General features: G+C 43.0%; 2 protein-coding genes across 2 annotated transcripts in view; one reads left to right on the top strand and one right to left on the bottom strand.

Annotated features, from left to right (window-relative positions):
* sec24d (SEC24 homolog D, COPII coat complex component) overlaps nucleotides 1-4,451 on the bottom strand; it is a 56,642-nt gene extending 52,191 nt beyond the window's left edge. Inside the window, 2 exon segments of the mRNA XM_080792463.1 lie at nucleotides 2,192-2,441; nucleotides 4,267-4,451. Of these exon segments, the coding sequence (XP_080648589.1) occupies nucleotides 2,192-2,351 (160 nt within the window). The 5' untranslated portion in view covers nucleotides 2,352-2,441; nucleotides 4,267-4,451.
* A 2,458-nt stretch (nucleotides 4,452-6,909) lies between these two features.
* LOC308335909 (synaptopodin-2-like) overlaps nucleotides 6,910-25,463 on the top strand; it is a gene marked incomplete at its 3' end in the record, with an annotated part of 32,868 nt that continues 14,314 nt past the window's right edge. Inside the window, exon 1 of the mRNA XM_080793131.1 lies at nucleotides 6,910-7,145. Coding sequence (XP_080649257.1) covers nucleotides 7,035-7,145 — 111 coding nt within the window. The 5' untranslated portion in view covers nucleotides 6,910-7,034. The remainder of the gene's footprint in view (nucleotides 7,146-25,463) is intronic.

Genomic DNA, 25,463 nt, shown 5'->3' with positions numbered 1-25,463 from the left:
GGGCCTGGCTGTAAACAAGTTCTTGAGCTTATAGTCCAGTTACCCTGGGTAAACAACATAGTACCTTTCCTTTCCTTACCACATGAATCTTAGCGTCCTCGCGATTCTAGGCATGTCATTAAAGGCCAAACATTTGGCAAAAGGTATCTGAAAGTTTAGTGAAAATATCCAGATCTACTGCAGCCTGCACCAACCGAGGTCGGAACCACCACCGATCAGCCAAACCCGGGCCATCAGGGCACCACCGCATCCATGGAGCAGTGTCCTGTCGGCCAGGTGCAGCCAACCAGCGTCCACCACACCCCAGCCCATTGACTTTTCTCTTATGCCAGAGCCAACAGGAGGCTCTGTACCTGCCTTGTGTGTTCTTGGGGGATCACAGGCACTGAGGTTTCTAGGACTAAGCTCAATAACTTGTTTACAGCCAGGCCCTGCTCATAGAACATTTCATGGTAGGGGTTCAATGCCTTGTCCAAGGGCACTTCAGCGGTGGTAATTTTAACGTGCCGGTCCGGGGATACGAACTAGCGACCTTCCGATATCAAGACCGTTCCGCAAACCGTTCGGCCACCGCTGTACTATGGTTTGCTTCCTGCCTATAGCGTCCTCCTACGTCTGTTGGTGTGGTGCGGTGTGAAGGCGTGCGTCTGTCCTTGTCCACACTTGGCCTTAATTTGGTGTATTTGAGTCAAGCTCACACATGTGAGCTTGTATGGGCTACTCTCAGCATAGAGAAAAATCACACCCGTGTGAACTGAGTGGTGCAACTCCCCTCCCCCCCCTCCTCTCCTCTCCTCTCTCTCTCTCATTAGCAGGCAACAGTGCAGCACTAATACTATCTCTCTCTCTCTCTGTTTCTGGCTAACAGCGCCCCCACTGGTACTCAGTCATACTCGTGCTCATTAATACATACATACATAGGTGAACAGAACACATAGTTGAACACGGACATTGCTGGTTGTAGGAGTGGTGGCACCACTCAAAAAAAGGAGGGTGTGGGTGTGTCGCGGATTCGCGGTCAATGAAGTATACGTATATATAGGGTTGAAGTGGTTAAAAAAAACAATAAGACACGTCGACCACCATCTATCTATCCATGCATCAATTCATCATTGGCTTTCCCCTGTTTAAAAGTATACACAGTTCCTTTGGAACAACGCAGCTATGTTACAATTCACATTTCAAATAGCTGTTTAAATTTAAGACTAGACATTAAATTAAACACAACAAGCTATATTCCTTTCAAGATGCGTTGTGATTTTTCAAAACAGTGCTTAGTAGTAATTAGGGGCCTACTATACTGTAACATACTGTAACATAACATGACAAATTAAGACATTCCTGCCATGCTCAGTCTTTCAAAAATAGAAGATTGTATAATTCACACTGCTGTATATGTCTAAAATAATTACATGGTAATGTCGGATACATAAATAGCATCCATGCCTGGAGGAAAAGCCTGGGAAAGCAAATCCTTTATTGATGCGTCAGGTGAATTAAATTTACAGTACACGAATACTATAGTACAGTAGGTCAGCTGCATTTTTCAGTCTTATGACACGTACTTCAGGTATGTTTTCAAATCTATTTGAAGGAGGTTGTGAATGATGTAGTCAGTGTAACCCGACTACATCCAGACTACACACTGATCCTCTGGGAGAATGAACGTGATGTAATGTACACCTTCCAGACCGGGTATTGTAACAAGACCAAACGTGTCTATAGGTAAATCTTTTTTAACCCATTTTGGGCGAGAACCCCTTTTTGGTGTCAGCATTATGTTATGCTTTATAGCTATTGAAAAATAGCAGATCTACAAGCTCATAGCGAGCTTGTAGGTCTGCTATTTTTTGAAAAATCATGAACATGTGGTGCAAAGCTTTGAATATATATACTCTTTCAGAGTGAACGTTTTTAACTCAAATCTTTGCTTCTGGGGAGGTGGTCCCTGAAACAACACATTTTCAGATGGGGGGTCAGCGGCCAATTTCCATATATTTTTGAGGGTCCTTGACATGAAATATTGAGAACCACTGATCTAGAAACATGAGGTTTTTCAGAAAAAAAAGACATTTTAAAAAATGTCGACGTCAGGCCTAAATAGGTTAAGAATGTCTTTATGCATTGTTTGACGACGATGGGGGGAAATTCAAAGCAGCAACACTGTAATGTAATGTAAGACACACTTCACCTGCTGGCGGAGCAACGGAGAAGGCCTGTGGCGGTCCGCCGTAGTGGCTGTACATGGGCTGAGCGACCGGACCCGACCCAAAGCCGCCGGCGGGGTAGCCCCCCATCCCGGGCTGGGCCTGGGAGTAAGGGGGTGTCGCGACATAACCCGGTTGACTCATTCTGGTGGGTGGGGGATCTTATGGGGATGACTTGTCTGTCAGGGTCTTCTCATACCAACCAAGACGAATGGGTTCTGAGTGACACACAGCCTGTGAAATTTCAAAAAAATATTCCGTGTTAGATTTGTTTTGTATACTATATACCCTTCCATCCTGATATGTTTAAAGCATTCTGGGTGGGAAGTGGGAACCCCTTTTGGTGTTAGCATTATGTTATGCTTTAGCGGGGTGCTTACTTAGTTTAGACTACGGTAGTCATTGGTTAGACATGGGTTAAGGTTAGGTTTAGGTGTGCTGCCCCGTGGGAGGTTAGGTTTAGGCTGAGGGTTTGAGACAGGTTGTAGTTGTAGGACTATAATGACTGGTCTAACCAATGACTAGTCTAAACCAAAAACTGTCTAAACTAAGTACTGCACCCGCTTTAGCTATTGAAAAATAGCAGATCTACAAGTTCATAGCGCGCCACCGAGTGGCGTGCTACGAGCTAGTAGTTCTGCTATTTTTGAAAATACTAAGAACGACTGACATAGAAACATAGCTTTTTCAGAAAACTGTCAGGACGTAGAAGAACATTTTTAGAATCTGATCTCAGGTAAAAATGGGTTAATCTCCTATCATGATGACGTTTACCTGTACGATGACTTCATTCAGTTATACATTGCAGTAGTATACGTCTTAAGTCTTGCTTATAGTTTTTGGTCTTTGAATTCTTGCATCATTGTGGCCTTTATACCATATTGTTAGATTGTTGTAGATTAATCCAAGTGACCGCAGCGCTATAACAGCTGATGTATAAACACCAACAGCCGCATGTGTAACACGAACCTTTGACACTGTACTCCTGAGAGATAAGCCGGGCTTATCTTTGATAGCACACTCCTCCTCCAGCGATTGTTTTCTATAACACAGGCCTAGACTAGAGCAACTAATTTAGGCCCTATAGCTGTGTCCTTTCAATACTTTGATAGTATACTATTTAATGGTGGATTGGACAATCTTCTTTTTTTTAATGGCTGGAATTATATTTGTGTATACAGTATAAACGAACTCATCTTATGGTAATTTGAAGGGTATATGGCCTTGGCCTAACAGCGTGTAAACTAAAGCCCTGTGGATTCTGCTGTAGTTAAGCTTGTAAACAAAAAAGCAACATCTCGTTAGAATAAATCAATTGTCCTGTCCTACAGTATATGTAGACAGAGGAACAGTCAATACAGGAGCTTAAGTATAAGTTGCACAGCTGTTTCCAAGTAGACTTACAGTTAGGCCAACAACAAATAATGCCTGGTTAGTAGTTACACCATATCTGCCGCTCCTTTATATTTATCTCTACAGTACATTACAATACAGTGCCCCTCCTGTAAAACTCATTGCAAAACATATAGTTGAATGAATGCAATAATAATCAAGATCACATATTGATCACTACTAGTGTAATAATTGATCAACAAAGTTAGCCCTATGCTGCCACTGTCTCATGCCCACTAAACCCCCGGAAGAATTGCCACGTCAAAGACCGTTATGACCACCAAAATCTATGAGCATCCATGCCTTTTCCTCCACTAGCCATACGGTCCGAATAACCACCTCACAATTGCATCATTAGATTGATCATAATAATGTCGGCTGCATATAGTGCATAATGCGTCTTATTATTTTCAAGTGCAACGAACAATGCAGCGCCGGGGGACTACGGTATAATTACAACCGTATATAGATAGACCATACACAAAACATCTTAAAATATGAACACGGAAATTGCCTCAAAGTTTCCTATAGCTGCTTTGCGACAGACAGCAGCATCTTGAATACTAAAGTCGTGTCGGCTTTGGGGTGACATACATTCCATTCCACATCAGCATCGCACAGGGTTTTTTTTTTGGCGTTATCGCATTATTATAATATTACTACTAACCTGGTTTTAAGAGGCAGAATGTGTCTAGAATCCCGTGTTGTGTCTGTCTGTATGGGTGGTGGTGGTGGTGATGATGTGTTCTGCAGTCAGATATAGTGAAAGCAGACCAGAAGGAAGAAGGGAAGCGGACTCAAGAGTGCCACGTCAAACTCCACCGTCCACCACGGCACCACCGGGTCGCTATGTTACGTTTTATTACGCACTGACTCCACCGAGGCTGACTGTCTGACTGAATGGAGCCTCGCGTCGTCACCAGTTCAGCTACCCAGAGTGGTACAGTAACAGTAGGAGAGTAATATAGCGACACGCCTCTTTGATCTCGCCGATATAGTTCCAAACATTGGAACTATCCCATTGAGATAGAACGAGCACTTCCGCATTCCGTTGTTTACAATGGGATGGGAGTCAACGCTATATAGTTTCGGTGTCGCCGCTCTCTTACTAACATTGGAACTATCCCATTGAGATAGAATGAGCACTGCCACTTCCGCATTCCGTTGTTACTCTGTCCAGCTCTTCTTCCAGAGGTTCGTGAGGACAAGCCTGGATGTTTTTATTTGCTGCTCGGTGCTCAGATCCGCTCTTTAGAGAACCGCCTACTCACTGTATCCGGACATTTTAACACGTCCACATGACATGATATTATAGACGCTGCACGCCCACTTTACTACAGTTTTTGTGTATCCGCCGACGTGCTGCAAACTAATACAACTATACCGAGTGAATTGACTTATCAGAGTGCTAGACCGCTGGACCTTGCACATGTATTGTAAACACAACAGAGTTGCTATAGTTTATATATAGTTGCTACCTTTAAACAGATCTTAAATCTGCGTGCAGCTATTTGTTAAAAAAAATAAAGCTAATACCTGTAACCACAACAGGAGTTGCTAGTTGCTACCTTTTACACAGATCTTAATTCTGAGTTTTCTGTATACTATTTAAATTAAATAGTCCTCCTGGGAAAAATGCTGCCATTAAGTCCCAAAGTGACTGCAAAAAAAAGCTAAAAGCCTACCTGTTATAACATCTACATTAACGATGCAATGTGACATGGCTCTGTTTACAAAATGCTGTACCCACTTCCAACTGTATATAATTAACCGCATTTTCAACTGTTTGTATTGTGACACTTATTATTATTACTTATTGCGTAAACGTTTGTTTTCTCATGCCAATAAAAGCTCCCAAGCCACTAGGCGCACACTCACGGCGCCGCCCGTGCGCATGCGTGAGTGAGTAGAGTAGTAGTATACTTCGCCGTTGGGCGGTGCAGCGCCGCCGAAAATAGCCGAGCCACAAGCTCTCGGCGCATCGAGTCCGCAACGCGCTGTGAGCTTGTGGATCGGCGATTTCCGAGCGATCACACGTCAGCATAGCATATTATAGGCATCACATCAGCCGGCACTGCGTCGATACTGAAGGACGGTGATAGCAATTTAGCCTGACAAATTAGGTAGTTTGTGTAGTATTTCAAAATTAAACAAAATATTAGACTAATAATATTAAGAAAGATGGAAAAAACTATATTATTTGAAATGACTTAACACAGGCTGTGTTTTCTATATTGTCAGGCAATAAAGTAGCAAGCAAAAAGTTAATTATAACATAGATAGATCTAAGATCAGATGCAATATGTGATTGAGTTTGACAGTGTCTTATTTGGTTTCGCCCATTAGCCTTGATTTATGATTAATTTAACAGCAGTGCCAGCCCATATAGCGTCAAATAAAACCCAATACAATAAACAATGTAGCCTGCAGCCATGATAATGATCATGCGTTTATTGGACAGTGCAAAACAAGTCCCTGATTGATTGATTGTTTGCATGCACGCAATATGTATACATTCTGATATAGATTGATCATTATCAACCTTTATTTAATTTCAAATGACAATGGTGAGACACTCGATCTTTTCCAGTGGTGCCGAGATTAGGGGCCTATAAGTTTGGAGAAAACACAATATTAGAATGACTTTTAAACCGCTTATAAAATCAATTAGGCCTATACTGACCTCTTTAAGGAAATTGCATGGATGAACATATCAAGGAAATATAAATTGAGATGAGATATTAAGCAATCATAACTTCATCCACTGCTTTGCCTTTTAGTCATGCAGGCAGGCATGTCGAAACTCGAAACCTCATATCTCCATATTTCAGTAGTTAGTTTTTCATAAAACATTAAAAAGTATAGCAAAATTATAGGGTTTTATAGCTTGAGCGTCTATGTATACCGGTATTACATTTCATCTAGGGATTCTAGGCCTATAGCATATATGATTGGAATGGAATTGAAAACTGTGTTCCAAATTGTGGATCCATTCCATTCTGCTAACAGCTGATATTGCTATAAACATCAAATGTCGCCCAATTTCTTGATTTGAAAGGCTAAATGTTTTGGACATACAAGGTTTCCCCCCGGTCCCGACATTGCCTAATATATGCCTTTTTTGGGGAGGGGACAGCGGGGCGGGGGAGTGAGCCGTGAGGAGCGCAACAGGTCAGTCCAAACAACCGCGCATGCTGCATGCATCATGCATGGCAGGCTGAGGCAGGCGGGACCATTCGTTCCCCGTGACGTTTCAGAGCGGGTTGGACCTGCATGATGCAGGTCTAGAGAGAGGGGATGGGAATGACAACACACTGCTGGACTTTAGTTTCCTGGGGGTTCTGCTCGGTGGTGGTGGTGGGTCTTTTTGACTTGACAACTTGATGGTTGTAGTAGCCTAGCGCACTGCACGGAGCTGCGGAGGAGCACCAGACCATGGGTACCGGGGACTACATCTGTATCACCGTGCAGGGAGGCGCGCCGTGGGGCTTCGCTATACACGAGGGGGATGGGGATAGTATCTACAGACCTTTTCTCATTTCACAGGTAATGATAATGATAACTTTATTTGTATTGTAGCACTTTTTAAAAAACAAGTTTACAAAGTGCCTCACATATATGGCTACAGGTAATTTGTTCTGTAGAGTTGTTGTTGTTGTTGTTTATTGTTTATCAGATAACTTTTCTTTTAGATAACTTATAGATTTGTGTTGTTGGAATTTAAGCCTTTTCTCTTTTTAAAAGCATCACTAAAGAGCTGATTGTAGTATACTATTTATGGAGTATATTATGATAGACATGTCTTCTTGGAGGGGGTATGCTAATATTGATAAAGTTTTGCCATAGTTGTTGCTTTTTTTGTCTGCACAAAACTGTCTCTCATTGGTGAATATATAGGCTAATGCCATTGCTTTCTATGCCACTGGTTCTCAAAGTGAAATCAGACCAAGGGTTCCTAAGGGGGTTTCCAGGGGGTCCCTAAGGGGATGCCAGGGGGTCCCCAGCGGAACAGATTAATATAGCACAATCATTTTCACCACTTTTAACCCTTTGCATCAGCTATTTGAAAAAGTTCGGAGCTTAATTGTGTAGATCAGGTATTTTCAAAATATCTTGGGGGAAAAACATTAAGAAAAGTTGGAATATTTTATCAATACAATTCTTGTACTGCTGTCCCCATGTTGGGCACAACATATTTCCTGCAGTTTGGGGGGTCCAGCAGACAAATAATTTTGGGGGTCCTTTTCCTTGACATGACAACGTTAGAGAACCTCTGCTTTTAGTTAGCCTTTATACACTTTGGCAGACACGGTGAATGAAAGCTGCTGGGAGAGAACATTAGTTTGGAGCAGCTCGTGTCCCCCATTCTTCATTCTTCTGCGCGTCGGCTGTGTGTGTTTTTGTGCAGAATTCCTAGGGACCCTTATATGGTCACATCAGCCTGGACCTGCTGTGTGTGTGTGTGTGTTTTGGCAGTGCACTCTGTTATCACACACACACATGACTCTACTACAAACATGCATGTTATAGCCGTGTCGATGAGTGAGAGGTATAGTCCATATATACACTGTAGAGACCCTGCAGAGAGCAGTACCGTAATCCAAACACATTGAAGGTCATGTGGGTAAATTAAATGTTAACATAAAACCAGTTAAACTCTCCCTAACCTTCACAACAAAAGTAGAGCAATCGATCATCATCTCCTTAAGTAAAGTAAATTTGTTTCTGTCTGGTTATATTTGCCTGTAACAAAAGTTATAGGATTTACATTAAGAATGCATTCCGTTAGAAGGAATTTCTAGCTTTATAGTCAATATAACCACCGGTGAAATTTTAAGCCGAAAAACTAAGGATGCTTGTGCAAACCAACCAGCCACATCCGTGTGTGTGTGTGTGTGTGTGTGTGTGTGTGTGTGTGTGTGTGTGTGTGTGTGTGTGTGTGTGTGTGTGTGTGTGTGTGTGTGTGTGTGTGTGTGTGTGTGTGTGTGTGTGTGTGTGTGTGTGTGTGTGTGTGTGTGTGTGTGTGTGTGTGTGTGTGTGTGTGTGTGTGTGTGTGTGTGTGTGTGTGTGTGTGTGTGTGTGTGTGTGTGTGCATGCATGACAGCATCACAGGAATAATTCCTCGGGTGACAGGAGATGTTGCCTGTACAGTACAGTACGCTATGAATATGATGACAAGTGATCACATACAGTACTGTGCTGAAAAGACAGGCCATACAGAAATGTCAGGCCTTGTACAGTTGTATTTGCATTCATATTTGAATATGTTGCCACCATAACCATTATCGTATCTTCATTACATATAGCAGATTTGCATAGGTTCCTCTTAACATGCATTTGATAGAATCCACTGTTGTTTTCTTTAAATACATTTTATTCAAAGAGTATGACATCATATGCAAGTTTCACAGAAAGAAAATACAACTCTTTGTTTTTTACATTTTCTCCCACAACTCCTTTCCCAGTCCTCCCCACCCACCCACTATCTTTCCCCACGAGGCCAGACATACAAACAACATATATACTGTACACAGGTATAAAACCAATAGGTTGAGTACATAACTAATATACAAAGAAAGGGATCACATGGTTATGTTTCACAGAAATAATTAATAAACAACTTAAACGGGGGTAAAATAAGAGACATAACATTTATAATAATACAAAAATAAAACAGAGTAGCCACTTTGTTTTCTAATTTTGTCTGTCACCCGCTTGCACTTAGTTGTAAACCAACTGCAGCCTGCATGCAACATGTTTAGCTAATGTAGTTTCATTCTAAACATGTTGCACTTGCATGCAGGTTGCAGTGTAGTTTCATGTTCTAAACATGTTACATGTAGGTTGCAGTGTAGTTTCATGTTCTAAACATGTTGCATGCAGGTTGCAGTGTAGTTTCATGTTCTAAACATGTTGCATGCAGGTTGCAGTGTAGTTTCATGTTCTAAACATGTTGCATGCAGGTTGCAGTGTAGTTTCATGTTCTAAACATGTTGCATGCAGGTTGCAGTGTAGTTTCATGTTCTAAACATGTTGCATGCAGGTTGCAGTGTAGTTTCATGTTCTAAACATGTTGCCTGCAGGTTGCAGTGTAGTTTCATGTTCTAAACATGTTGCATGCAGGTTGCAGTGTAGTTCCATGTTCTAAACATGTTGCATGCAGGTTGCAGTGTGTAGTTTCATGTTCTAAACATGTTGCCTGCAGGTTGCAGTGTAGTTTCATGTTCTAAACATGTTGCATGCAGGTTGCAGTGTAGTTCCATGTTCTAAACATGTTGCATGCAGGTAGCAGTGTAGTTCCATGTTCTAAACATGTTGCATGCAGGTTGCAGTGTAGTTTCATGTTCTAAACATGTTGCATGCAGGTTGCAGTGTGTAGTTTCATGTTCTAAACATGTTGCATGCAGGTTGCAGTGTAGTTTCATGTTCTAAACATGTTGCATGCAGGTTGCAGTGTAGTTTCATGTTCTAAACATGTTGCATGCAGGTTGCAGTGTGTAGTTTCATGTTCTAAACATGTTGCATGCAGGTTGCAGTGTAGTTTCATGTTCTAAACATGTTGCATGCAGGTTGCAGTGTAGTTTCATGTTCTAAACATGTTGCATGCAGGTTGCAGTGTAGTTTCATGTTCTAAACATGTTGCAGTGTAGCTTCATGTTCTAAACATGTTGCATGCAGGTTGCAGTGTATAGTTTCATGTTGTGGACCTGTTGTTTTGCAGCTGAACGACCTAACTTTATCTTCTGGACAATCGGCAGTAGATTATGTATTATTGCATACAATTTAATTTGTTAATGTAAGGTCCTGCAGAAGCCATATGGCATTGAACACTGCTCGGACACAGTTGCTGGTTTGTTGTTGCATTCACGGAGACTGTTCATCTGAAGATCAGTCCTGAAAAGTATATATTAGTTGGTATTAAACTAAAACACATTCTCTACAATAATGGTAGAGAATTCAAGCACGCTGTAAATCCAACTATAGCATGTCATAACCATGACATGGGATTGTTGTGCATGGATAATAACAGATTCAATTTAAATACTTTCGAAATTAATCCTCATACAAGTCCAATTGAAGTGGAGCTGCACTGTCGTACAGCTTACCTTTAAAGGACCACTTCACCACTTTTCAACCTATCTTCATATAATAGGTCCTCACTAATAATCATGATAAAATGGTGCAATTGTTTTTCTATTCGATCTGTGTCTCATAGGAGGGCTGTGGGCAGTTCAGAAACCCGTCCTCCAGTGACATCATCGATGGGGAATACAAGCTAATAGAAACCGCAGGCTTTCTAGTCCTGAAAAGTTGCAAAAATAATCTGCCTAACGATGATGTCACTGGAAGACGGTTTCTAAACTGCCCACAGCCGTCCTATGAGACACAGACTGAGTAGAAAAAAATCGTGCCATTTTTTCAAGATTATTAGTGAGTACCTATTAAGATAGGTTGAAAAGTGGTGAAGTGGTCCTTTAACACAGCATTAAGGACTGTAAACATGGTCAGATGATCACAAGTTTCCAGGCTGCACAACGTCTCTCAGCAACTTGTCATCCACACAGAGAACACGTAAATGTTTTCTTCTTCTTTTGCATTCTTCCACCGACATCAAAGTTCAGCCAGAAGAGTTCTATCAAGACACTGAAACGGCCCATGTAATGTATCACTGCAATGACACGGCCGTTAACTTATCTTGAGCTTCACATTTGTGCACTTTGTGCACACACAAGACATCGTTTTTTCAAAAAGGCTCACCTGTATTCATACTAGTGTAAATAGCAGATCTAGGTCACAACTTGTTGTATGGTGATAAGCTTGTAGATCTGCTATTTTTCTGAGGATTTGTGGGGAAAAACATTAAAATACATTCCAAAAGTATTTTTGGAATGTACATGTTGTACAGTTGTATATATTGCAATAATAATGTGTAGTTGTCCCAAAATCACATTTGATTTTGTGAACCATTGTGCTTAAGAACTCCTTTCAAAATAGTCGTCACCCCCACCCTCTACCCACCCTCTCCCCAGGAATTAGTCTCCCTGAAACACACACACATACTGCCTCAACCCTGTCTAGGTCAACCTATACGCACCATGGGAGACCAGGCCTTCTGCACAGTTGGCCCCGAACTGTGGAACGCCCTCCCTGCCCACCTCGCCCACCTCAGAGCGCCACAGTCCATTGACTCTTTTAAGCCATTTTCGGCGGGAACCCCTTTTGGTGTTAGCATTATGTTATGCTTTAGCTATTGAAAAATAGCAGATCTACAAGCTCGTAGCGTGCCACCGAGTGGTGCGCTACGAGCTTGTAGGGCTGCTATTTTTTTTAAACCGTGAAAATGTGTCGCAAATCTTTGAATATATGTTTCAGACATTCAGAGCGAACATTTTTTACTAAAATATTTGCTTCTGGGGGGTCCCTGGAACTACATATTTTGAGATGGGGGTCCGTGGCCCAATAGAGATAATTGTGGGGGTCCTTGACATGAAAAAGGTAGAGCACCACTGACATAGAAACATGTGTTTTTCAGAAATGTTTTAGGATTTAGAAGCCTTTTTTTTATCGAGGGAGGGCTAAAGACTTGCCTCTTTCACAAGGCTTTCTCCTGAATCCATTGATCATCTTGACCTATGGCCCCATCATGTTATTGTGAGATTATATCTCTCTCTCTCTGTGTGTCTCTCGATCGCTTGCTGATCATAAAGCTATGTCTGACATCATCGCACGGGTTAATTAGGCTCTACCCTCTGTCTGTTTCTCCCTCTTTTTCTCTCTTGCTGCAATGAATGTGACGTAAACAAACAGAAACGGTGGCCTACTGTATGTATTATGCAGCACTTTTGGTGAAATTTGGACAAACCGTCATAGACGGTTACGTAGTTACTTAGTTCAGTTTGCACAACTGATGCCACCCCTCTGTTGGGTGATGGCTGAATTATTTTTCAGTGTTCAACAGTGAGTGTTATTATAATAATACATATTCTGTGAGTTTTGTCATGCCATATAATCCATGTTTGTGTTGTCTGCATCGCCCATAGAGCTAGATTTGAATTTCTAGGTTTTGTCATGACTGTTTTTGACTCTTATGAAATTCACTGGTCAATATCTTATTGACCATGTATTCTTAATTTTATCTTACTTAAAATTAAATAACATCAATAAACTGTATGCCAATTTGTAAAAATCAGATTTTCTGGTTTCAAATTGCCTATTGGGTTGAAGTTATCCCGGCTTATAATAAACCTGGTGTTGAGCATTTTGAGCGTGGCTCAAGCTAACCAACATAATCCCCCTCCCATTTAACCTATACACAAGAGTCTTGTAAAAAGTAATTTAAAGCAAAGCCCTCAAATATTTACCTCTCTTAACAGAGAGGAACATTACGTACGTACCTACAGCGGACATCTCATACACATAGCTCTGTTTTTACCTCTGTTAACAGAGAGGTAGGTACCTACAGCTGACATCTCATACACATAGCTCTGTTTTAACAGAGAGGTAGGTAGTGGTACCTACAGCTGACATCTCATACACATAGCTCTGTTAACAGAGAGGTAGGTATACCTACAGCTGACATCTCACACACATAGCTCTGTTTCGGAGGACTTGACCCCAGGCTGCGACATCTCATCTGGAAGGAATCACTCTGTGCGTGCCTCATCACTTTTTCCTCTGTTTCCTTCTATACCACTGTCAGTTAAAGCCTCATTTATACTTTCTTGTACAACCGTTGCTGAAAATAACTGTATAAATTATACCTAATAGATGTAAATGGATGTAAAAGATCAGGAGGAATTCCGCTATAGGCCTGCAGTGGCTCCCCGGCCTCTCTGATCTTATTTTGTCTTCTGAAGCTCCTGTTGAATTAAATGAAAACAAATTGCTCCAGTTGATTGGTCCAGTGTGCACTGGCGAGGCAGTTGATTGGTCAGTGCACTGACGAGGCATTCCCTAGGTTGTCTCCATATAAGGGCAAGCTGTTTTTTTTTTCTTTTTCTGCTTATTGAGAGTTCTGGCGTGAGAACAAAGTCTGTGAAGTCATCGGACTTGCTTAATGTTTAAAGGCTCAGAAAATAAATTGCACAAGCGCTATTTAACCAGCTAGATTTAATCCTAATTAGGGTTCCACTTCTCACAAACCCGCAGGAGATTTCGGTGAATGTCTAATTTCCTATTCTTAGACCTTTCTTTGGCATATGTGGGCGACTGTGGCTCAGGAGGTAGAGCAGGTCGTCCAATGATCCATGGGGCGGCGGTTCGAATCCCGGCTCCTCCTCCTGTCTACATGTCGAAGTGTCCTTGGGCAAGACACTGAACCCCGAATTGCTCCCGATGTGCTGGTTGGTGCCTTGCATGGCTTCCGCCGCAATCGGTGTATGAATGTGTGTGTGAATGAATGGGTGAATGTAATGCACAATCTATGTAAAGGTGTATGAATGTGTGTGTGAAAACTGTGAATGGGTGAATGTAATGCACAATCTATGTAAAGGTGTATGAATGTGTGTGTGAATGGGTGAATGTAATGCACAATCTATGTAAAGGTGTATGAATGTGTGTGTGAATGGGTGAATGTGATGCACACATCTATGTAAAGTGCCTTGGATAAAGGCGCTATATAAATGCACCATTTACCATTTACGTCCCAATCTTGAAGCTTTGGTCTGGGTGGCAATAAGACCAAGATGGTGTAATTAGACCAAGACATTTCATGGTGCTCATTATCTCATCCACATGGTGATTGATGGTCATTCATCTGATGTTACTTATTGACTTTATCATTTAGTCTGAGCTACACATTTTCCACTTCATGTACGTATGCATGCCATGCATTGAGTCAGCGTGAATAGTGAATAATCACATGTGTAGGGCGTCTATACCGTATGTCGTATGACGCCGAGAGGCTAAATCGAGGAAAAGTTTTGGTTGTCAGACTCGCTGCTTTAATGGTTGTCATGCGAGAATCATTGCTCCAGGACAGGGTACTGCTTTTGTTATGTTTATTAAAGTTATCACAGCATAGTTTAAAGTGATTTGCGGTCGACAAAGTTGGACATTCCCCGTTCACCCCCTCTCTCTCCATTCATGAAAATGCCACCGGTGAACAGCTGATTTTACTACCTGTCTGACACCACCAAACACCACGTGACCATAGTAACCATAGCAACCATCGAGCTGTCTAACCTGTCCCCAACATTCCGGCCCCTAATTATTACATAATAAGACAGTAATAATTATCAATGCATAGGTTCAGTTCATGTTGAAAAATGGTTACATTACATTATTTTCACACCTTTTCTTTTTGCGATTTTTTTGTGCGCAAGAAGTTCATAGTTCATTGCCGGTCTTGAAAAGAACCCCACGCAAAATCAAAACGAATTCAAAGTCATGAAAAAAGTCAAGTACTCCAATATCAGGGAAAAAGTAAATCCAGGTCCTTGGAAAAGGAGTGAAGCGTACCCCAATGTCAGGGAAAAAGTAAATCCAAATCCTTGGAAAAGGAGCGAAGCCTTTACGACTCCATAGACTCCTGAAGAAGGCAGATCTTTGTCACAGGTCTGCATAGAAGGCTGGTCCGGGTCTTGATCCGGACCTGTCGAACAAGTCCATTCCGATCTGGAATTGTCTCTGTAATCCTCCCAATGATCCAGGAGTTACGTGGTGCAGAATCATCGATTATGAGCACTATGTCGCCGGAGGTGAAGTTCCGCTTGATTTTTGTCCATTTCTGCCGTTCCTGTAATTGTGGCAGGTATTCCTTAACCCACCTCTTCCAGAAGAGATCCGAAATGTATTGCACCTGCTTCCATCTCCTGCGTGCGTAGCTGTCCTCCTTGTGGAACAGGCCAGGTGGTAAACTGGGCTTGACTTTCAGGAGCAGAAGATGATTGGGTGTTAAAGCCTCCAAGTCATTCGGGTCTGTGGATTCCTTAGTGAGAGGTCTACTGTTGAGAATCGACTCCACTTCACAGAGTACTGTATGGAGTCCCTCCTCATCCAGACTCTGTGTCCTCAAGGTGGAATTAAGAATCTTCCTGATGGAGCGAATTAACCTCTCCCATGCTCCGCCGTGATGTGATCCGGTAGGAGGGTTAAACGTCCACTTGATTCCTTTCAAAGAGAGCACGTCATTGATCTGCTGCAGGTTCCATCCTTCAATAGCTCGTTTCAGCTCACGCTCTGCACCGATGAAATTGGTGCCATTGTCAGAGCGCAGCTCTTTGATTTGTCCTCTTCTCGCAATGAAGCGCCTCAAGGCGTTGACGAATGAGTCGGTGTCCAAGGATGAGGCAACTTCAATGTGCACGGCTCTTATTGTCAAACATGTGAAGATCACTCCATATCTTTTCACAAGACTCCTGCCACGCTTGATATCGAATGGGCCAAAATAGTCGACCCCGACATAGGTGAACGGAGGTTCTCCTGTTGACACTCTGTCACTAGGCAAATCTGCCATTTGTTGTTGACCTGCGGCTCCATGTAGCCGACGACAGATGACACATCTAGAAATGATCTTCCTTATGGCAACCCCTGCAGCGGGGATCCAGTAGTGCTGGCGCAGCCTTGACAACATGTGGTTCCTACCGCCATGGCCAACGTCTTGATGTATCTGCCGTAGGATTAGGTCTGATATGTGGAGATCTTTAGCTATTATGGCTTGATGTTTAGACTCTTCGGGCATGGCAGCCTTACTAAGTCGGCCTCCGACTCTCAACACACCATCTTCCAGCATCGGACTGAGTTTGTAAATGTGGCTGTTCCCTTTCACACGCTCTCCCTTTTCAAGGCAAGAGAACTCCTCAGGGAACCGTCTTCTTTGACAGAACTTAATGATCTCCAGTTCAGCTCCTTTGATCTCTTCCAATGAGAGACAAACCTCCTTGTCGAGAACATCTTTGTGTCGAGTTCCATTTGATGCTGACTGAGAATCACGTCCAGTGACTTCTCTCCTCTTCCTGTTGTTCCAAAGTAAGGTTCTGAGCCTCAGGATCCATGCCATTACTCTTGTGAGGTGTCTCCAAGATGAACTGCGGTTGATCAAACGTGTCACATTATCTTCCTCCTCTTCTTCCACAGAGACGATGGCGGCTGACACCTTAACCTCAGGATCTCCAGAGGGAAGTTCTCCCAAGTTGTCTGGGTTAACAGGCCAAGTCTCCTCTGGTTGCGTGAGAAATGGAGGTCCAGATATCCATGTCTCATTCTTGAGAAACAGCTCCGCCCTCATACCTCTGGAGGCAAGATCTGCAGGGTTGTGCAATGTATTCACATACCTCCACTGTGATGCCTCGGACATCTTGAGGATCTCTGTGACTCTGTTCGCCACAAAGATGCGAAACCTTGATGATTCGTTCTTAATGTATTTCAGCACGGAGGTGCTGTCTGACCAGAACACTGAGTCTTGCAATTGCAGTCTTAGCTCCTTCCTCCATAGCTTGTCCATGCGAGCTGCCACGACAGCCGCAGTCAACTCCATACGTGGGATGGTCACAGGCTTTAAAGGTGTCACCCTGGATTTTCCCATTATGAAGGCAATGTGAGCCTGGGAATGGTCATTGCGCAACAGCAGGTAGGTGACGGTGCCGTATCCCTCTTCACTTGCGTCAGCGAAGTGATGCAACTGGGCGCTGGTTGCTTCTCCAAAGTTGGGTGGTTTTACACATCGTCTGACGCTGAAGCCCTCCAACAGATGTAACTCCTTAAGCCAGTCGGCCCACTCCTGTGCTGCAGATGTTGGTATGACATCGTCCCATCCTAGTCCCTTCCGGCATAGGTCTTGAATAATCCTTTTAGCTGTGAAGACCACAGGGGACAGGATTCCAAGAGGGTCATAGAAAGAGCTGACGGTAGAAAGGATTCCTCTACGTGTCAGTGGCCTGTCCTGAAAGGTTATACTGAACTTAAAGGTGTCAGACTGGACACACCAACGCACTCCCAGTGCCCTCTCGACTGGTAGGATGTCGTGGTCCAAATCCAAGTCTTTAACCTCCTTTGCTCTTTCCTCTTCCGGTATCGCTGCCAACACGCGTCGACTGTTGCTAAGCCATTTAGTCAGATGAAAGCCTCCCTTGGCACAGAGGTTTACCAAGTCCTGGTAGAGCGATATGGCTTCATCCTCTGAGGCTATGGAAGCAAGACAGTCGTCGACGTAGAAACTGTGCATGATGGTCTCAAACACTTTCTGGCTGAAGAGCTTTTCATTATCTTCGGCACACCTCCGAAGGGCAAAGTTAGCACAGCTTGGTGATGATGTTGCGCCAAACAAATGGACAACCATCCTGTATTCCACCATTTGCTGATTGAAGTCCCCATTAGGCCACCAGAGAAACCGAAGTAAGTCTGCATCTGCCTCGGGCACTCGAACTTGATGGAACATGGCCTCGATGTCGGACATCAGAACAATGGGCTCCATCCTAAACCTGGTCAAGACTCCAACCAGCCCACTCGTCAAGTCAGGTCCTTGCAGGAGCTGTGCATTGAGCGATGCACCCTGGAATGATGCTGCACAATCAAAGACAACACGGATCTTTCCTTTCTTGGGATGATATACCCCGTGATGAGGAATATACCAAACCTTGCAGTCCCTCCGCTCCAGGCCTGTAGCTGGTACTCTCTCAGCGTATCCACTGGATATCAAGTTGTCCATAAATGCAGTGTAGTCCTTATGGAATGACGCATCCCTACTAAACCTCCTCTTTAGGTTGAGGGTGCGTTGCTCTGCAACCTTACGATTGTTGGGCATGCTGATGGTTTTGTCCTTCAGTGGCAATCCAACAACATAATGGCCATCAACGAGTTCCACAGTCTCATCAGCCATTTCCAAGAACTTACGATCCTCCCTCGACAGCCCTTGCAATTCATCCTGACTGTTTTCAGGGAAGTCTGTCTTGAACTGTTGGTTCCAGAGCTCATCGAGAGTGACTGCCGAGATCCTGTTAACGCTGACGGACGGAGTCACAGGGTTGTCGCTACTATCCCCTCCAAGTGGTCCATTTACAGTCCATCCAAGCATTGTTTTGACTGCGTATGGCCCTCCATCCATACTTCGGATGACTTCCAGTGGTTCCAAGGCTTTGGGAACGTTCAAACCAATCAACATTTCCACGTCTGCGTTGATCTGTGGCAGATAGACATGCCTCAGATGAGGCCATTTCTCCAGATCTTGCTGTCGTGGGATGTTGCTTCTGTTGACGGGCATCTGTTGTTGTGCGAAGATTTTGGGCATTGCACAGTACCGGTCACTGTCCAAGCCTGCAACTTCCAAGTCTGATGCAATGCAGCTGTCAACCACCTTCTCTTGGCCCATTGTCCGTAAAAGGATTCTTGTTTTTCTTCCAGAAAGTCCAAGCTTCTCCATCAGACCCACTGTACAGAAGGACGCTGAGCTCCCTGGGTCTAGGAAGGCATAGGTTTCCACTAACCCTTGACCTTTACTTGACTTCACCTTAACCGGTACGATGGCAAGTTTGCAATCTTGATCACCGGCCCCAGTCAGACCACCAGTGTGGATTTCAAATGGAGCTCTGTCTGAGTTGTTCCCGCCTTTCTCTGCGTCTGAATTATCATCGGAGTGGATGTGAAGCAAGCTAGGATGTCGTGAGCCACATTTCTTGCAAATCAGACGTTCCGTACACCGTCTGCTGATGTGCCCAGTGCACAGGCATCCAAAGCAGACTCCATGTTTCTTCAGAAACTCCATTTTCTCATCGTGAGCTTTCCTCTCCAATAGAGTGCACGACGCTAGTGTGTGTCCTCCCTTTTTGCAGAAAAGGCATGTTTTCTCAGGTCTGCCCTCGTCTCTGTTCTCCCAATGAGCATCTCTTTCAACCGTTGCGAAAGTGGTGGCAAAGCTACTCCCTCTAGCCTGAAGACGAGGCGCTGGTTTGGCTCTTCCACTTTCATCCTGTATGTCTCCGAATACAGGGTCGGTAGCGATTCTCGCTTCACGCTCAATAAAGGTCACAATATCGGTGAACATGGTTCGTTTGCGATGCCTTTCTTGGATGCTACATGCTTCTGTTCGCCACTTGTCCCTCAACTTGTAGGGCAGCTTCTTGATCATAGCAAGCATGTTTGCGGATGTGTTCAAGTCACATAAGTTGTGCACGTCTTTCATTGCATTGCAACATCCTCGCAAGAACAGGCTGTATGCTTGCAAAGCTTTCCCGTCCTCTGACTTAATAGATGGCCACGAGAATATTTTCTCCATGTATGCGCATGCAATGACATGCTCATTTCCAAAGTGCTCCTGGAGTAAAGCCTTTGCCGTATCATATCCAGTGCCATCAGTCATGTGTTGACAGCTTCTGACTAGCTGTTGAGGCTGCCCCCTGGTGTATTGCTCTAGGTAGTGCAGGCAATCTATGGAATTGTCGGTCCTCCGTTCTATGGTCTGCTTGAATGACTGCATAAAGCCATGATACTGCAGAGGGTCACCATCAAACAGCTGGATGTCTCTTTTGGGCAGTGAAGCGATGCATTGCTGATGCACCAACATTGACGTTATCTCATTTTGTTTGTTCATAATAGACATCATGTTGTTTTGTTCACTGCTGGTGTTCTTAGAAAGAGCCCATGGGAGAGGTTGTATATCTCTATGCAAAGACAATGGAGGCTCTGTAGCCTCTGGTGCCATTCTCTGTCTCTGTGTGAGCACTGAGGGCCCCTGGGAAGGTATGGCTCCATCAGGTTGTTTTTCCTTTGGCCGTGCGCCTCCAACCACAGTGGGTTGTCCTCTTCCATCCTTGTGTGGTATGAATGACTTTGCATTAATGTTGAGGCCCTTTTCAAAATAGGAGTTCATTCCATCCGATCTCCTAGAAGCTACACTCAGCACTGATTTTCTAGAAGTGGCACTTCGCACCCCTGACCCAGAGGTTCTTAAGACGTTCAATTTAGCCACCGATGCGGCCATGTCTGAATCAAACTGTAGTTGTTCTTTTTGTTTTCTAATGTGGGCTTCTTGATCTTCAAGAGCATGCTTTTGTTGAAGCAACTTTTGCCGAGCCGTTAAAGCAGCCAAATCGGCCTCGGTTATGACACGTTCAGCAGCAGTTGAGGACACTCTTGACCTTATGGATTTAGAACCATGATTTTTGCTGCTTACGTTGGATATGCTGTCACATGGTCTGACATCCTCCTGAGCGTCATCAACTTGATGTGACTGAGTCACATTTCCCACACCTCCATTTTCCTCCTCAGCAGCTTCATACTGCAGGGGGCTTTCATGAGCCTCTAGCTGAGGTCCTCCGATTTGTGAGGATTCTAACCAGGCATTAACATCCTCAATAAAACCATCTGTATGTCTCTTAATCTTTGAGAACCATTCATTTTGCTTTCTTTGTTCATCGGATGGAACAAGAGGCATTAAAGAGACATGAAGTTCATTAGAAGTGTGAGACAGTTGCATCAAAACATTGAGTTGTCTTGTAACCACTGAAATGTTTTTGTCATCTCTCATGAGCTCTTTCATGGAGGTTGCCAGAGACTTTATTTCGTCTACTTTCTTTTTGCGTTCCTTTTGAATTAATTCAATTTTATTTGCAAGAGCCTTTTCCGTGAGATTTATTTTCCTTTTTTCCTTATCCGGTTTCCCAACGTTTGAATCCACTTTCGTTTCACTCATTTTGAATGTACAGTTTAATGACACGGTCACAATAAGGATCCAATGCAAGCCAACCAGCCACATAGAACAGCCACAGCGATCGGCGATCACAAGCAGCGATGCACGTTAATTGTTTGACAGTTGACTTGACACACAATAGCGTTAGCCCGGCGGGCTGCAGTGCACACACAACCACAGTGTATTCAACACAATGACAGTTTCCACTCGGCGGTGGATCCAGCTCAAACTGTTCCAAACGATCCAATATGATTCAACAGAAGAACGAAACGGGTCGGGTTGTGTTACGTTACCGCCTGTCAGTTGTGAATGCGCTCCGGTCCTTGGTGTGTGATCATTCCATTGCTTTGCGTGTTTCGCTCGTTTGCTCCGCGTGCAAAGTGTGACTTGTCAGGTCCTTCTGTGGCTCCAATTCTTGTGTTTTGTGTCACTCTTTGTCGACAATGTAGGGCGTCTATACCGTATGTCGTATGACGCCGAGAGGCTAAATCGAGGAAAAGTTTTGGTTGTCAGACTCGCTGCTTTAATGGTTGTCATGCGAGAATCATTGCTCCAGGACAGGGTACTGCTTTTGTTATGTTTATTAAAGTTATCACAGCATAGTTTAAAGTGATTTGCGGTCGACAAAGTTGGACATTCCCCGTTCACCCCCTCTCTCTCCATTCATGAAAATGCCACCGGTGAACAGCTGATTTTACTACCTGTCTGACACCACCAAACACCACGTGACCATAGTAACCATAGCAACCATCGAGCTGTCTAACCTGTCCCCAACAACATGAATGTTATCGCCAAACTATCGCACAATTTGTGCAGGAACCCCTTTTGGTGTTAGCATTATGTGATGCTTTAGCTATTGAAAAAATAGCAGATCTACAAGCTCCGGTGGCACGCTACGAGCGTGTAGGTCTGCTATTTTTGAAAAATCGACTGACATAGAAACATAGCTTTTTCAGAAAACTGTCATTTTTAGAATCTGATCTCAGGTCAAAATGGGTTAAGCTAAGTGTACACTTAGGGCCATTTGCACCAAGAAAGATTAAGCCTTAATCTGGTTTAAATCAAGGTTTATCTATTAATCCAGTTGCACCAAACTTTAAACCTAGTTTTCACTAATCCGGTTTAGTTTTAAACCATCCTTTTAATCTTGGTTTTGTTTTTTTAATCTTGGTTTTAATTTTCACAGTAAACCTGGATTAATGTCAATCCTGTTGCACCACTACTTTAAACTTTGATTTAAGTATCAATAAGGGATTAATTCTAAACCAGCAGGAGAGGAGGTTTAATTGAAAACAACATGGCAGCATATATACCTCTACGTGTTTGTTGTTGTTTGGGAAACTATGGGAGGAAGTGGTGGTGTGTGTGATCGACGGAACAGATCTATAAACCTACCACGCACCACGGAGTGACCATACGTCTGTTGTTTTTTTTAGCGAGCGAGACGACTTTTATTATTATATATATTTTTGCTGCAGGCACTATAATTTAAACATTCTCAAATATGAATGAAATAGTAATGCTAATGATGCTCACGACTGCTGCTGTTTATTTACAGCGCAAAACCAAGATGGCGGACACACAACAAAGTTTAATCCATGAATTAATCACAGTTTAAAGTTTTAATCACAGTTTAATGGATTTTAATCACAGGTTAAGGATTTAATCACAGATCTGTTGAGCAATGCTTAAAATGAAGTGGTGCAACACAACTCGAATTAAAATTAATCCTTGATCAACAAATCCCTGATTAACACTAAACTAAACTTTATTTAATCTTTCTTGGTGCAAACGGCCCTTACAGTACAAGCTATAGGCCACTACAGCATATTTTATTACTTGCGCAAGCAGAGCGCGCAAGTAATCGTTTCGCTTGGTCTCTTCGAAGTGAAGACAAGTTTTCTTCAACGGTAAATCTGTGCCTGGTTTGCTGGGACTAGTTACAACATTACGTCATCCTTGAGAGAGTACATGGTGTGTATATGACGTAATGTTGTAACTTGTAACTTGTAACTTGTAACATTACGTCATATACACACCATGTACTCTCTCAAGGATGACGTAATGTTGTAACTAGTCCCAGCAAACCAGGCACAGATTTACCGTTGAAGAAAACTTGTCTTCACTTTTTGGAACCAAGTAACCACAGTATACTGCTAATCAAATTACAACTACATACTCTGTATGTAGTTACTTGCGCAAGCAGAGCGCGCAAGTAATCGTTTCGCTTGGTCTCTTCGAAGTGAAGCCAAGTTTTCTTCAACGGTGAATCTGTGCCTGGTTTGCTGGGACTAGTTACAACATTACGTCATCCTTGAGAGAGTACATGGTGTGTATATGACGTAATGTTACAAGTTACAAGTTACAAGTTACAACATTACGTCATATACACACCATGTACTCTCTCAAGGATGACGTAATGTTGTAACTAGTCCCAGCAAACCAGGCACAGATTTACCGTTGAAGAAAACTTGTCTTCACTTTTTGGAACCAAGTAACCACAGTATACTGCTAATCAAATTACAACTACATACTCTGTATGTAGTTGTAACTAGAACAACTACATACAGTCTGTGCCTGGTTTGCTGGGAATAGTTACAAGTTACAAGTTACAACATTACGTCATATACACACCATGTACTCTCTCAAGGATGACGTAATGTTGTAACTAGTCCCAGCAAACCAGGCACAGATTTACCGTTGAAGAAAACTTGTCTTCACTTTTTGGAACCAAGTAACCACAGTATACTGCTAATCAAATTACAACTACATACTAATAAAATAATTATACTGTATAATATATTTTAATTCAGTTTATATACCTTTTTTTTCATCACATATCATTATCAATGATTCATTTTTCTGTAAAAAAGTAGTTAGGTAGCAAATAGTTACACGTAATGATTATACATTTCAAACGTTCCTTCACAGAGATACTGAGATGTGATACTTTCCAGCGGTCGAAAGTACTTGCGCGCTCTGCTTGCGCACTAGTAGGCCATTTATGGCCTACTAGTGTGCAACAAGCAAGTATGCACTCGGCAGAGTGCAGTTCTAGTTTAAAAAATAACAGCAATTTTACAGGGTTTATATAGACTGGTTGGTTGGCTTTGATGGTGACAGACAGAGGAGTTCTTAAAGTGGCTAACCTTAACACTGGGGGGCTTCGGAAGTGTCTGAAGTGTTGAGGGAAGAATGGGTAGTCCTGGAGATAGCAGGACCAGCTGCAGGTGGTCTGACATAATCTCCTGGGTCTGTCTGGTGATAGTTGTGTGTGATAGATTTGACATAATCTCCTGGGTCTGTCTGTGATGGTTGTGTGTGATAGATTTGACATAATCTCCTGGGTCTGTCTGTGATGGTTGTGTGTGATAGATTTGACATAATCTCCCTGGGTCTGTCTGGTGATAGTTTTGTGTGATAGATTTGACATAATCTTCCTGTGTCTGTCTGGTGATAGTTGTGTGTGATAGATTTGACATAATCTCCTGTGTCTGTCTGGTGATAGTTGTGTGTGATAGATTTGACATAATCTTTCTGGCTCTGTCTGGTGATAGTTGTGTGTGATAGATTTGACATAATCTTTCTGGCTCTGTCTGGTGATGGTTGTGTGTGATAGATTTGACATAATCTCCTGGCTCTGTCTGGTGATGGTTGTGTGTGATAGATTTGACATAATCTCCTGTGTCTGTCTGGTGATAGTTGTGTGTGATAGATTTGACATAATCTTTCTGGCTCTGTCTGGTGATAGTTGTGTGTGATAGATTTGACATAATCTCCTGGCTCTGTCTGGTGATGGTTGTAACTTGTGTGTGATAGATTTGACATAATCTCCTTCTCCTGGCTCTGTCTTTGGATAGTTGTGTGTGATACTGTAGATTTGACATAATCTCCTGGGTCTGTCTGGTGCTAGTTGTGTGTGATACTGTAGATTTGACATAATCTCCTGGGTCTGTCTGGTGATAGTTGTGTGTGATAGATTTGACATAATCTCCTGTGTCTGTCTGGTGATAGTTGTGTGTGATAGATTTGACATAATCTTTCTGGCTCTGTCTGGTGATAGTTGTGTGTGATAGATTTGACATAATCTCCTGGCTCTGTCTGGTGATGGTTGTGTGTGATAGATTTGACATAATCTCCTGTGTCTGTCTGGTGATAGTTGTGTGTGATAGATTTGACATAATCTTTCTGGCTCTGTCTGGTGATAGTTGTGTGTGATAGATTTGACATAATCTCCTGGC

The sequence above is a fragment of the Protomyctophum bolini genome (genome assembly GCF_963924005.1).
Source record: "Protomyctophum bolini genome assembly, chromosome: 20".
In the NCBI taxonomy this organism is placed as follows: domain Eukaryota; kingdom Metazoa; phylum Chordata; class Actinopteri; order Myctophiformes; family Myctophidae; genus Protomyctophum; species Protomyctophum bolini.
The sequence above is the reverse complement of the archived record's forward strand: the minus strand, read 5'-3'. Positions and strand labels throughout refer to the sequence as shown.